Raw genomic sequence first — 14,935 nt, 5'->3', positions numbered from 1 at the left:
TATAATTTATATATATATGTCTAGATTCATTAGCATCCATATGAATGTTAGGCTAAAAGTCTTATATTGTAAAACGGAGGGAGTATATGTTAAACGACTACACCATGTTCTTTCTAGCTTCAACCAAGTACCAGAATGAGAAAATTATCTAACAACCAAGGTGATGCCCGGACTTGCCGTTGAGGACCAAGGCCCAAGAATGGCGAACGGACGACGCAAGCCGGGTCATTTTCAGGTTGTTTTGGAAAATGTGAAATAATATATTTGTAAATTAAAAATAATTTACGAATAAAATTTTCATATAGTGAGCTAAAAGCCAAAGCTGGATTGGGATAAAAGATCTCAAAATCAACTTTAAATTTAAGGTTAAAAATTTAAATTTTGGCTTATAAGCATAAGCAAAACCATAAAAGGACAGTGTCCATGCTGAAGGTTAACGGTGGCGACAGTGGTCTCCCAGAGTCAAGGTGGACGGCCGCAAGTATTCTTTCCTTTCATTGCACTAGAAGTTAAAGTATCTCCAACAGCTTGGTTGGCTCTTCGAACTAAAATTTGTCAATTTTGATAAAAAATTGTCTTCCAACAAATATGCTAGTCCTCCCACTTATCAAAGTTGGCCAGTTAAACCAGACTTGTCATACGTGAGCCTCATGTGTAGGGCCCACACCGTAACTCTCCCATCCCTCCCAGCCATTCTCTCTCTGTTGCCGCCGACGCCACCGTACGCCGCCGCCGCCGTCGTGCTCAGGAGGCCGTCAGCGGTGGTTTGTTCATCAAACTTTTTCTTTGTTTTTTGCTTCACAAACTAGTTTCTCCCTTTGGTTCCTGTGTACAGAGGTGGTTTATTCATCCTGCTTGGTAGAGTATTCTAAAGTTACTGGATTTTATTATTTTTCCTCGCGTATTTTTAACTACCAAATCTTATAGTATCAATATTCTTATATTCTTATAGTATTAATATGGAATAGTCTGTCAATCAATAGGTTGCAAGTACTGTCGGAGAGTTGAATCAATAGGTTGCAAGTACTGCCGGAGAGTTGAAAATAAGGTATGTTGGAGTATACAGCAGGGATGGAGGGGAATCTTTTCGGCAAGTTAGAAAATGTAAAGTCAAAAATAGCCAAGTTGTTGGAAATGCTCTTAGAACCGAGCATCGCGTCCATCTTAAATTTGTAGATACAATTTAAAATTTACCAAATATTTAATTTAAGACTTATTAATTACTCCCTCCGTATTTTAAGAGATGACACCACTGATTTTTCTATACATGTTTAACTATTTATCTTATTAAAAAAACTTACGTAATAATCACTTATGTTGTTATAATCACATTTGTTAAAGATATGATCTAACTGTAAGTTATATTTTTCTTTATTTGCATAAAATTTTTAAATAAGACAAATAATCAAAAGCATGCTAAAGCATCAAACATAGTCTATTCAAATACAGATGGACCTGGGATGAAGAAAGAAAATGTGAAATCAGTATACAAGTGCAAGCTACTGGACGACAGAGTTGCAGGTTTTATTTTATTCTTTTTTTACAGTGAATTCAGCAGAATCTCTTAACAATAATTCGCGTATAAGTACCTTGTTGCCGATACATATTTGCCAGACAAATGCATTCTAACTAAAACACGCTGGATTCCATTAAAACCATTTACCGAAGAGCATTTGATGGACTTCCGAAAAAACTGTATAAAATATGGTCGAATTAAATTCAATGGCACAAGCAGGAAGTATCCCCCCTCATGGCTGTGTCCCAGCCAACAAAAATAAGTATCGTCCACCCCAAAAAAATCGCCCCAGTTACAACAAATGATTCGATTATTGCAGACACAACAGTACCACCACAGGCAACATGTAAAGCTACGATAACTTGGTTTAAACTTTTGTCTACCAAAACCAACTACCGAGAGTGTAAGCAGCTGGAATGTTATTATCTCGCTCGAGCAAATAATAGTCCCGCACAATGAACCTATTCCTGCTTGGAGACCTTATATGCCGATCTTCTTCTCAAACTTCTGGATTTGATTCAAGAATATCCATGTCATCTGCATCAAAAGTACTATCCGATGAGCATGCATGTGTGATACAATGCTATGTAGTGGGTAGTTCGGTTTTAGCACATACCATCACATGGGGAGCAATCCTGACACAGTATACAGGGAAGCCAGTGTAGAACTTGAATGGGCCACCGCTCTTGAATGTCTTCATAGCACAGTCCAAAGAACCAGTGTACGGGTACTTCCCACTGGCATCAGGTTGCATCTTCTGGATTTGTGTCTTCACATAGTCAAAGGGCAAACTGCAAGCCGATGCAAAGAATCCAGAAACAGCACTGGCTCCTGTAAAAAGAAAATGTAACATTTCATATGAAACCTTGTCCTGAGCATATAAGAAAAAACAGGAGGCATGTGCGAAACATAACTTTGTTATTCTTTAGTGATTTGCACTGTCCAAAGATTATATTTTACATAGACTGCAGCAAAGCCTTGATAAAGCAAAAGGCCTATACTACAGCCTAACGAAATAGATGAACAAGTTCACGTAAGTTTATCAAGAAAAAATAAAGGATCCAATGCTCAATCTTACCAAGTACGGTCTGAACTTCTCCAGCACCAAGTTTGTCTCTGAATAGCTCAACACTCTGATCATAGGAAGCAAGCATACCCATGTTCAGTGCCATGGCTCTAACAACAGTAGGGCCTGCACCCTTCCAAAGTGCAAGGACACCTTCATCAGCAACAATACGGTAGAGTGCATGGAAAGCATTCTTGTAGTTACGCCGCTGTGCAATTGGCAAGGTCGAATCAGCCTGCATCCTAATGAGTGCCAAATCAGCAGGGCTACCAACACATGCACCAATTGCTCCAGCAGTCAGGCCAATAAAAGCTTTCTGAACTAAAGGCAATGGCTTCCCATCGTTCTTTTCAACTGCTTTGTTTGTGAGAACCCTGAAAGAAATATTATAAAGTATCAAGTTACAGACTAAATATTGGCAGCATCATACTACAAAATGTCGTGCAATAACAACATTAACTAATCCATCTTCATACAAATAAATTTATGGAGATTCTGAAATGAAATAATTACGGCAGTAATCACAAAAGGAATGATCTATTTCTTAAACACCAAAAAAAATTGATAGATGAAGCCAAATGGGCTATAATAACATGGATGCCATTCTTCCAAAATACCAGATAGATGAGAATGATCTCCTAAGCTAAGGTGTTCCTCGAAGTTATCGAGCAAAATGGCATTCATATATTCCTTTCAGTAATTCATCGGCAACAGCTAGCGCACACCATAATATAAAACAGGTTTATCTCTCTTGCCAGTTAAGCAGGCCCATTGTTAGGTAAGGCTAATTTGATAGACTTAAAAAGTGTCTGTTGCTTTGCTTCGATTGACAAGACAATAGCATCAGATTTTGCACATGCAACTAAAATATTGAGTTGCTGGTACAGCACAAAAAGGTAAAGAGCAAACAGGCTTTCATCTGCTTGAAACAAACTTCGTCTCCCAATTATAGGCTTTCTGTCAGAAATGCAGCAGAAAAGAAATCCTAGCTGACAACTAGACCTTTGTTCTGATAATTATGATCACGATACATTAAAAGCAGTAACCATTTAGTATACTTGTATCCACAAAACCATTTAGTATACTTCTATCCACAAAAAAAAATGAGTGCATTATACAAACCTGAAGGATCCAAGACGAGCAGTTGTATATGTCGCTTGCCTTAGTAAACCAGCAGACAGACCCTGCCAAAGAAAAATGTAGAACATGAACAGCATACCAATGCAAGATTGCCAAACGAACATGAAAAATACAATGTTTCTTCTATGCAGGGTCTAAGATAGAATGCTAACACCATCATATAATCATATCTTGAGGGTTGAGTCATTTCAAGTTAAACTAGGATGGCATCATTAATACAAACATTATGTACTGGAAAACAATGTACATATTGGACCGAATAAGAAAGTCCAGCCATCAAATGAATATAACATAGAATCGAAATTTGATGGTAAATGAACATAAACAGGATTCAGAAACACACAATTAGGAAGTTGGAAAATGAATCTAGAGCACCTTCAGTAGAAGAAGAACCAACCTTGTAAAAAGAAGTAACTCCCTCATTGGCAAGCATGTTCTTTGTGACCTGAAGTGCAGATCCCTCTCCCAACTGGATCTTCACCTGAAATCAAAACAAGAAGAATTAAGAAATTATATACAGTAAGTTCACGTGCTAAGAAAGTTGGTACCAACTACAAGACAGTCCATCAACACATTGATAGTGATGGTTACTAGCCAATTTTCATGTTCCAACAGATCTTGTGACATTTTTTTTCCTTTTTGTGCTATCAAGCTATAACAGATCATGAAAAAGAAAGCAACAAGAATGCATCTTCTCCATCCTCCTGAAAATTCAGCATATTTGCTCGATTGTGGTGCAACACTAAATTCTGCGAAAGTTAAAGTGTTCCCAGATCAAATTACTAACAAATCATATCACAGAATGAACAAACTACTTCAGATAATCATTTGAAAATTTAGTTGCGACGGGCGATAACTAACACAGATCATCCAACAAACAACAGAAGAGTAGCTCGCAACACAAGCCTCCGTCTCGGCTTTACTACAATCCACCGTAAGCACACACAATCTCCACGGATCTAAGAGATCGAACTCCATTTCTACATAGCCATTAGCTCACAGAAATGAGTTCCCCAGCAACTGTGAGATGGCATCCACACCAATTACAACAGATCTAAGGCAATCCACACTCGTCCACCTTACAACAGGCTCCACTGCACCATCCGACCCTCTCGCATCACCAGATCCAACACAACCCATGCCAGCGTAGTCACCCACCCAGCAGATCCCACGCCATTACCACGGATCCAAGCACCCCCCGGAGCAAGCAACCAGACCCCACTCCGCCACCCCCAGAACCCGATCCCAGCAGCCGCCGCCACCACCTCCAAAAAACCCTCGGGACAAGGAGGAGCGAAGCGCGCATCAGTAGTACCTTGACCATGTCGATAGGCTGGATGACGCAGGTGGCGAGCATCCCGGAGGCCCCGCCGTTGACGAACGGCTTCACCGTCTTCCAGACCCCCGTGGCGGCCGCCGCCGTCGTCGGCTGCTGCTTCGCGTCCGCCATCTCTCTCTCTCTCTCTCGCTCCCCTCCTAGTGCAGTGGTGGACTCGAGGGGGAGACGGAAGCGGAGGAGACGCGGCGGCGGCGGCGGCGGCGGCGGCGGCGGCGGCGATAGGAGCGAGGAGGAGGACGAGTGGACGACGCACGCCTAGATCGCCGTTGCGCTTTTATTAACGCCGACGCGACGGGAAAATGTATTTTTCACAATATAATAATCGATTTTTGATAGATATAACTAAAAATAAAAAAATAGAAAGAAGAAAAAACGCTCCTCGTGGGTGACATCAGTGGACTGGGTGTACGGACGGTGAGCTACTGACAGGTGGGGCTGAGAGAGGCGCTGTGAGGAGGGGAGATGGTGGGTGGTGTATGGGGCGGGTCCGCGGAGGAGGGAGGGGATGGTATGGGTGGCGTTTTATGTGGGGCCCACCCGGCGGCGTGGGGCACGCCCAAGTTGAAGCTGTGGGGGCTGCGGGGTGGGAGGGAGGAGAGATCCCCGTCACGCGGGAGGGACGGCGGCATCGTCGCGGTGTCGCTGCCGCCGCATTTACGTGCTCCTCCGAGGAGCCGGCGGCGGTTGAGGTGGGTGTATTTGGGGTCAAATGAATTTTGCTTCTTTCTTTTTTTTTCCCCCTTTTGGATATGTCACCTTGTTTTTACAAAAACAACATTTTTCGCTACGGCCGCCTTCAGCGGGAGGATATTACCTGGCGTGAAATAGATTGATATGATATTTTAAAGCAAATTTTCTATAAAAAATCTTTGTAAAAAATACACTGTCTAAAAAAATGCGTCTAGAAAATAAGGAAACCTAAATAAATTAGATATGGGTGCCGAGCGGAGCCTATCTTGCCATTTATGTTTGGGTGAACTATCCTTAGTAAGAATCACACCTTTCTTTGTAAATACCACAAAAAAAATCTTTATTTTTAAAGGTAGCATTGACTGAATGACACACAATTCACTCTATATCTACATAGAATGATTACCCATTTTCAGTTAACGGTCATTTAAAGACATCACGTTGATCATTGAGTTATACAAAAACAACTCTAGTCTAGCCACTATTTCACCCCATTTCACTAATTTAACCACTATAATTGGGGTGGGATATGGGGAAGGCTACGCTAGCATAAATCAAAATTTTCTACCCCATAAAACAGGAACTATTGTTGTTATAGATCACGGGATTACCACTAGACACGTAGATGCAGCGGAACCATCTTGAGGTAGACGAAGCGAGTTGAGGTCGCAATGCCGTGCAGTTGATCACCTCACGTCCTTGATCACGTCCTCACGTGCGGTTCGTCCTAGTGCTCTAGATGCAACACCTCCGAGGTATCCTCACGTACAGAGAAGAAGCGATCGCACGCCAGACTGCTAGGTCCGCGAGAGCAACGAAGGCGTGGACGTGGGGAGAGTGACGGCTGGCATGGATGTGCCCTAATCCGTGTGCCCCACCCCTCAGTATATAGGCGTTCTAATGGGCTTCTGATCCTGAGGCCCATTAGAAACCCTAAGCTTTCTCTAATTTGGATCCTATCTGAATTAGGCTTCTAGCCCCTTAAGCGTGCGACCCTATGGGTTCACACACACATAGTCATGGCCTGAGTAATTCTACTTTGTCCAATAGTTGATAGCGGCCTCTAGCAAAACGTGTCAACTCCTATATGCACGTAAAGATCATATTAGATAAACCATCACAACGTCATGTACAAGCTATTTCCTTTGCCTCACGATATTTGGTCTAGCTCCAAGCTGACCTCTCTTTCCCGATGTTGTGAGTTGGATCCTTGAATAGGTTAATACTTAAACTAGCACGGCCATGCATTTCTTGATCTAAACACTCGAGGGGGCCAGAGATATCTCTCTCGTATAGAGAGGGGCAAATCCCATCTTGACTGACCATGCCTCACAGCATGCTTCGTGACAAACCCGAAAACTACATTTATAACTATCCGGTTACGGAATAACGTTTGATAGCCCCTGAGTAGGTCAGTTCACATCCTGAGAACATACAGCAACCTCAGGTCTAAGGACAAAGCATACACGTTGTGAAAAGATAGAACAATATTACAATATCTCACGATGGGTCGGTCCAGCACTACGTCATACATACGCCCACATTATTAGTTTGACATCTTCATGTCCATGACTTATGAAACATAGTCATCAACTAATACATGTGCTATTTATCAAATCCGACTAGGAACAACTTTAAAATGACCATACAAGTAACGAGTTTCACAAACAATTCACATAATTTCCAATCAATACAAGTTCTCTCGTAGATATCCAATAGATAAATAAGTGTCATGGATACAATAAAATATGATTACCTCTAGGGCATATTTCTAACAAATTGACCTACAAAAGGAAATATTTAAAAGGATTAGAAAGGAAATATTTAAAAGGATTAGAACTTAGGACTTATGGCACTGTTGAGTTTTTTCAAGCAATATTATACAAACAAGGCTATTGTTCACTAAGAGTAAGAATTAAGCTATTTATCTCACTCCCACTATTCAAATGAAATGTCCCTAAATCGAGGAATTTGCACTTGACTTGCCTGAACAAAAATGAGAATCACCTAGTTTCCAATGTATTTCAATAATAGTTTTATTATTTAAATATTTATTCTTAGAAATTGTTGCCAAATAAATATGTGTATGAACAAACAGAATGAATCTTTTTATAATTTTAAAATTTATAAACATTCTTTATAAAAAATCAGAAAACACTTTTCTTAAAATCTTTCTCAAAGTGGACCTAAACTAGGAAGAGTTGAGCAACACATTTTGTAAAACCCTATCAACCATCAGTTGTGTGTAACTAGGGGTGAGCAGGAAGCTCGTGGCTCGTTAGCCTGCTCGAATCGCGACAAGCTTCGGCTCAGCTCATTTCATTTTCCTAACGAGCTGAGCTAGAGATAACAAGCTGGCTCACCAACCTTAACGAGCTAGACCAACTAGCATGCCACGGCTTAGTAGCCTGTGGCCCGCAGGTGCACGGCGCACGATCTTTCTGCAAGTTGCAACTTTACTACTTATGCTAAATGTTGATGTATTAAAGTATGGATTATTGTGTTGAATGTCTAAACGACTAAATAATTGAACCTATGTTAGTTGTGGCCTTTGGTTATCAGTTTGAAGTTGGATCAGTGGATCTGACTATGTATCAATAATTTAGTATGTGAATCAGTGGATGTGAGCATGTGACTATCTCTATTTGTGCAGATAGCATGGTTGTGTACTTGAGTAAATGTGTAATGCATGTGTTCAATATTTCACGGGTTCACCCTATCATTTGTTGGTACAAATTTTGATATTTAGATGCAATTGCATATGATTTACATACTTGAACTAGAACTTTGTTTGTATAACATGTTGCAAAATTGTTTGGGTTAGTTTTTCATGCATAGGCTCATGAGCCAAATGAGCCAACCTGAGCTTTGCAACGAGTTGAGCCAAGCTGGGTTTTTAGCTCATTACGATAACGAGCCGAGCCAAGCCAGCTCATTATCTTAACGGGCTAGACCGAGCCAAGCCGAGCTAGCTAAATATCTTAACGAGCTAGATCGAGCCGAGCTGAGTTGGCCTGTTATTCACCCCTATGTGTAACATCAGACCATGTCATCCCACCAGCATATGTTGTTCTACAAAATAAGTAAATTTCATATACCTTTGACCATACTATTGATACACAACAGATTTAGTGTGATCATCACAAAACTATATACTCCTACTTAACACTAAGTTTATCATAAAAACTACATATTTAAAGCAGAGTTTCTCCTATCACCAAGGGCAGGGTTACTTCGCCTCGGCGGTAACCATGGTAATTTCTGACAAACCATGAGAAACCATATAAAATTCATCAAAAATTAAAAATAACTTCAAAATTTTGTATGAATTTAGTGTGGTTAAAACTGTATTACCGAACCATACCCGGAATTTTGAGAAAACCATATTTAAAACCAACTATCATAAAATTATAAATTTACTATTGGAGTTAATTACAGATTTAGTGTGGGCATTCGGATAATTACACTATGAGACATAATAGACATGCCAACGTCATATATCTAGTTATATGGGGCCTCAAATAAAAAACCAAATAAATACAATAATGATCCAGCCTTATCACAAATTTGACATGCCACTATCAAACATAATGTAAAAATCAAAACACCGAATGTAGAGACACAAGAGACATTTGAAATAATTGTTACACCAATCCGCACGGTAAGAGATATATACCCATCAAACCACCTGATAGTGAAAACCAAACACCACACATATCTCTGAGGACTTGATCTATGTTTGAGTTATTCTCCATATATCTCAATTGTTCTAAGCTCATACTCGTGCGGACTAGCCTGAGGATAGTTGCTAGCCCCGAATTTCATCTAATGCAGTGATATACAAACATAGGATATAGAACTAGAAATAACTTAAACTTCATTACAACTAAAAGTTACATATGCCAAATTGCCAAACATATACATAGGAGAGTTCAATGGAAGCTTGCAACCGATTAGGGGTTGGCCTTCCATTTGAGTCATCCTAAAGAACTGACAATTTGCACTTCACTCAAATTAAACAAATCAACACCTATCGCATCTCACTAGTCGGGCAAAGCACAGCCTGGATGAGACATATTAGCCAGGTTGAGAACATTCGAGTAACCAAACACACCCATAGCACCTCACTTGCAATACCACGTAAAATAATTATTTTGGATGTGTTATGGTTGGAGTGAACTGAGTATATAAGCTACCCTAATCCTACCTAGACTTTCCAACTATTCATACCAAACGGACACTTGGGCCTAATAGGCCTAAACCAGAACTAGAGCACACACAGGCCAAACAAGACTATAATCAGGCTAGGGTACTCCCGTGGGTGTACAAACATGTATATATATGAGCGTCTGTGTTTGTGTTGTGTTTCAGGAAAAAAAAGTTAACATGTCAATGTATCATTTTTTTTCTAAATCACTAATTTATTTCAAAGCAATATTATGTATGGATAGTACATAGAGAGGAAATGATGGAACCTGCTTTTGGACCACGGAGGAAATGACAATATTGCTTGTTAATATATCCTTTGAAAGTGAACATTATGAAATGGTCATAATTGAGTGTATGATTTGCTCAAAATAACTGGAAGCATGTACCTTTTGAGAAAGTAGCTTTTGCGTTGTGAATCATTATCCTATTCATTCCATACCCTAAGTTTTCTCTTATTCCCCTAAGTTGTTAATTTTGATTCTCTATGTACTCATTGTGTTGTTAACCATGAGTTCATTATTAGAATTTTTTTCTTTCAAATAACTATATTAACCCTTCTTTCTATGGGACATGACAAGCTTCTGATTTAGCAAAAGTTCCATGGGACATGACAATTATGTTGATTTAAAGTTCACAAGTCCCGCTAAATATTTGCTTGCTATGTCACCATTCCATCATGTAAAGTATATTTCTTGTAGATAAACTTGAGATATGTCATGGTCATAAACAGAGTTATGTGTAAAATTAAAGTAATAAATTAGGTGATAAGAAAACAAACCAAAAGTATATATATCATAAACAAACTACAATGTGCTTGTCATGTAGTTATACAAGAGACAATATATGATGTGGTTGTGACTTGTTCACTTTTTATGACTCCAAAACATAGCAAGTCTACCATATTAGTTTAAACCATGTCCTCATTCTAAAAGTTCCATCCCAAAAGCAATCACTAAAACAATACACAACATGTAGTCCAGGTTACAAGCAATTCTTTGTGGAAGATGACAAGAAGCCTCACCTTAAAATAAAAGAAAAATAAAAGGAGATAAAAAAAAGAACAGTATGCAACTCATGGATACTTGCATGGCTAGAATTATTTATCCACCTTTCTTGTAGGGTACTTTCTATTTAGTGAGTCACTTCCTATTTGGACATTAACAAACTCTATCTTAACACCGAGTTGATTACTACTTTACTTCACTATAAAAAGGACCAACATATATCTCCATTTCTCACAACAGCACATAGCTTAGTCCCATAAAAACAAGGGCAGCCATGAAATCATCTATAGTTTTCTCCACCATTTGCTTGGTCCTCTTGTGCCATGGCTCATTAGCCCAGCTTCTTAGCCAGAGTACTAGCCAATGGCAGAGTTCTCGCCGTGGAAGTCCAAGACAGTGCCGATTTGATCAGTTGCAAGCATTCGAGCCGATTCGCACTGTAAGGTCCCAAGCTGGTGTAACTGAGTTCTATGATGTCTCTAACGAGTTGTTCCAATGTACTGGAGTATCTGTTGTTCGTCGAGTCATTGAGCCTAGAGGTCTTCTGCTACCTCACTACTCCAATGGAGCAACTTTGGTCTATATCATCCAAGGTTTGTGCTTCTATTTAAGTATATATTAATTAACTAATAATTGTGTTTATATCCTTTTTTTTAACATCGCATTCTGCACTTACAGGTAGAGGTATAACAGGGCCAACCTTTCCAGGATGTCCTGAGACCTATCAACAGCAATTCCAGCAATCTGGGGAAGCCCAACCATTTGAGGGCCAAAGCCATAAATTTAGAGATGAGCATCAAAAGATCCATCGATTCCGACAAGGAGATGTAGTTGCATTGCCTGCTGGTGTAGCTCATTGGTGCTACAATGATGGTGAAGTACCAATTGTTGCCATATATGTCACAGATATATACAACAGTGCTAACCAACTTGATCCTAGACACAGGGTAATTAATCATATGTTTTTTATTGTTAGTACACTAAGTATTAAAACCATGTATTCTATTTGACCAACATACTGACTATTTATTTATGGATTGCTAGGATTTCTTTTTAGCTGGCAACAATAAGGTAGCTCAACAACTGTATAGATCTGAGGCAAGGGAGAATTCGAAGAACATTTTCGGTGGCTTTAGTGTTGAACTACTTAGTGAGGCTCTTGGCATAAGTCGTGGAGTAGCAAGACAACTCCAGTGCCAAAATGACCAAAGAGGAGAAATAGTTCGTGTTGAGCATGGTCTTGCATTGCTCCAACCATATGCATCAGTACAAGAGCAACAACAAGAACAGGTGCAATCAAGAGACTATGAACAAACACAATATCAACAAAAACAACCTCAAGGTAGTTGCTCTAATGGTTTGGATGAGACCTTTTGTACCATGAGACTAAGGCAAAATATTGATAACCCAAACCTTGCCGATACGTACAACCCCAAAGCAGGAAGAATCACATATCTAAATGGTCAAAAGTTCCCAATTCTTAATCTCGTACAGATGAGTGCTGTCAAAGTAAATCTATACCAGGTAAAACCACGTGATATATTATCTTGGCAAACAATCTTTTTGGAAATTATGCTGACAATATTCTCTTGGCAATATTTTGTTGCAGAACGCAGTCCTTTCGCCTTTCTGGAACATCAATGCTCATAGTGTTGTGTATATTACTCAAGGTCGTGCCCGGGTTCAAGTTGTCAACAACAATGGAAAGACGGTATTCGATGGAGAACTTCGCCAGGGGCAGCTGCTAATCATACCACAACATCATGTTGTTCTGAAAAAGGCTCAAAGAGAAGGATGCTCATATATTGCATTGAAAACCAACCCTAACTCCATTGTTAGCCACATCGCAGGAAAGAACTCTATCTTCCGTGCGCTTCCTGGTGATGTTGTCACAAATGCATATCGTATCTCAAGAGAAGAAGCTAAGAGGATCAAGCACAACAGGGGAGACGAGTCGGGCGTGTTTGCTCCTAGTCATGCCTACAGGAGCTACCAAGATATGTCAGTGGCTGCATAAGCAAGAAATCTCTATCATACCCCTTGGATTGATAGGGAAGGCCTTCGAATAAACTATGAGAAATAAAACAATTGCGTGCTTGTAGCTTTGCAGCTCTGTAACAATAAACGGTTGGAAGAATATGGAATAATAAATTTGTATTCCTTCTAAGTATCTATATTAAATATTATGAAAACCCAAGTGTCATTTATCAATTTAACAACCAATACATATTAACATAAGTATGAAGAGAGAAACTTTAGTTAAAATTAATAGAAGGGAGAGAATTGTTTGACAAAACAAAATTTCAAAGAGGGAAATTGCACAAATAATCATTTATTTTCCTGTCCTTAGAAATCAAATATTTATATTTTTTTAAAAAAAACAACTTCAACCAAATCTGGAGAGATTTTCATGGAGAGAGAAAGTGAAATATCACTGGAATTTTCATGAAATTTAATTACAATCCATTTTAAAAAATAATCATATAATTACATCTATTAGTTTTTAATCTAAATTTATTTTTCCTAGGAATTATACTTTTCAAGTTTGCTCTTATTAACGAGGTAGGGGTAACGTAGTCATTCAAATATATATATTGGTCAAATATTATAATCGACACAAAGATAATCAAAATAAATACTCGGGAGGATGCAACGGAGAAGGCAAATCTCAAGGGTATGGAAGTAATATGGCGAAAACTTAGAGTCACGTAAAGAATTTTCTCTTTTCTTTTTTTTTCTCCCAAATATTGGGACTGTGGTTGTCTTATAATTATAATTATAGTTATGCAGCAGTTAACCATGACAACCACTAAAAGTCAGCATGCTTTCAAACCAAAGTTTAAATGTATAGGAATATCCATACTTTATTGGAAATGGTTTTTTTTATTAACAGTTCCTTTGAGCTCCTTCCATTCCTGATACTTTTTATTCTTTGGTTCATGCTTGACATTGCAAAAGTGAAATGGTCACGAGGGATATTCTTTGGCTGAAACATCACTTTACCTAAAGATGTCTTTACTGACATAACCCGCTGCTCCTAGACATTTTGGGAGGTAGGAGTAGATAAAGTGAAAAGAACCTTGACAACTTGCAAAACATAAATATACTCTTCCGCCACAAATTCCGAATTGTCAATGCCAGGGCTCAATATTGGTTCCATCCATGTTCAGCTCAGTGATGCGTTCTGTTGTCAAGTTGGGAGTGGATGATATCTCCAAGGGCACTCCTAGCACACAAATTTTTTTTATTCAATAAACCTTTTTAGCAAGTGATTTTATTACTAAATCATCGGGCAAATTTTTTTAAAACTAAACATTTTGGCCACGCCAGTATTAGTGGTATAGCAAGACAACGCTGTCACATAGCCTGGTCGGTGTGACATGGTGTGACAGTCTTGCCACGCTAATATCAGTGGTGTGGCAAGACAATACTGTCACGCCATCGACAATGGTGTGGGAAGCCATTTTGCCACACCAATATTGGTGGCGTGGCCAAAAGGTTCATACGGTGCAAATATTTTCCGGAGGTTTAGTAATAAAATTATTTATTAAAAAGGTTTTAAAAAATAAAAAAAATTCCTAATACATACCATAGCTCTGTCCATATTTATCATTTATTTTGATGCCACAGCGCGTATTTGTTTCTACGGATGAATAGTTCACTATGAATAGAATACAGTAGGAATGTATTCCTGTCGTAAAAGAGAATACAACCGGATGGACATATGTTACCTGCCTCCGGTTATTAACGTACGATGTTTCTAACAAAAAAATTATGGCAAAAAGTCATTAATTAAAAATGACCCGAGGGAGTACTATCTACGAGGAAACTATGAAAACCATACGGTTTTTTTAATAAAAGAATGGAAGCTACAATCTCAAAAGAAAATCATGCATATACTGATGCAAAAATAACAGAGAAAAAAGACAAAAATATTAGCACAACTGCTTTCTTCACCATTGGCTAGTTTC

The 14,935-nt window shown here is 39.0% G+C and overlaps 2 protein-coding genes across 2 annotated transcripts; one reads left to right on the top strand and one right to left on the bottom strand.

Annotated features, from left to right (window-relative positions):
- Window positions 1-1,679: 1,679 nt before the first annotated feature.
- On the bottom strand, window positions 1,680-5,349 carry LOC102722961 (mitochondrial dicarboxylate/tricarboxylate transporter DTC-like). Its single transcript, XM_015837025.2, has 6 exons — window positions 5,038-5,349; window positions 4,120-4,203; window positions 3,705-3,766; window positions 2,595-2,956; window positions 2,133-2,347; window positions 1,680-2,053 (listed from the first exon to the last, which is right to left on the bottom strand). Exons 1-6 carry the CDS (start codon window positions 5,170-5,172, stop codon window positions 1,997-1,999), a joined length of 915 nt encoding a protein of 304 aa, XP_015692511.2. The 5' UTR covers window positions 5,173-5,349; the 3' UTR covers window positions 1,680-1,996.
- Window positions 5,350-5,665: 316 nt separating this feature from the next.
- Window positions 5,666-13,134, top strand: LOC102700239 (glutelin type-A 3). The gene is made up of 5 exons (XM_006654087.2): window positions 5,666-5,750; window positions 11,205-11,557; window positions 11,643-11,911; window positions 12,009-12,488; window positions 12,574-13,134. The coding sequence occupies exons 2-5, from the start codon at window positions 11,239-11,241 to the stop codon at window positions 12,979-12,981; spliced, it is 1,476 nt and encodes a 491-aa protein (XP_006654150.1). The 5' UTR covers window positions 5,666-5,750; window positions 11,205-11,238; the 3' UTR covers window positions 12,982-13,134.
- Window positions 13,135-14,935: the final 1,801 nt, after the last annotated feature.

Source organism: Oryza brachyantha, chromosome 5, assembly GCF_000231095.2.
Source record: "Oryza brachyantha chromosome 5, ObraRS2, whole genome shotgun sequence".
Classification (NCBI taxonomy): Eukaryota; Viridiplantae; Streptophyta; class Magnoliopsida; order Poales; family Poaceae; genus Oryza; species Oryza brachyantha.
Note: the sequence above shows the minus strand (reverse complement) of the source record. Positions and strands in the feature narration are given on the sequence as shown.

Bases quoted from the DNA above. Each gene is read 5' to 3' on its own strand.
- LOC102722961 (XM_015837025.2), bottom strand. From the start codon at position 5,172: ATGGCGGACGCGAAGCAGCAGCCGACGACGGCGGCGGCCGCCACGGGG. The intron at 3,767-4,119 runs GTTGGTTCTTCT...TTTCTTTGGCAG, and splicing joins GAGTTACTTCTTTTTACAAG to GGTCTGTCTGCTGGTTTACT. The intron at 2,348-2,594 runs GTAAGATTGAGC...TTCTTTTTACAG, and splicing joins AGAAGTTCAGACCGTACTTG to GAGCCAGTGCTGTTTCTGGA.
- LOC102700239 (XM_006654087.2), top strand. From the start codon at position 11,239: ATGAAATCATCTATAGTTTTCTCCACCATTTGCTTGGTCCTCTTGTGC. The intron at 11,912-12,008 runs GTAATTAATCAT...ATGGATTGCTAG, and splicing joins AACTTGATCCTAGACACAGG to GATTTCTTTTTAGCTGGCAA. The intron at 12,489-12,573 runs GTAAAACCACGT...ATTTTGTTGCAG, and splicing joins TCAAAGTAAATCTATACCAG to AACGCAGTCCTTTCGCCTTT.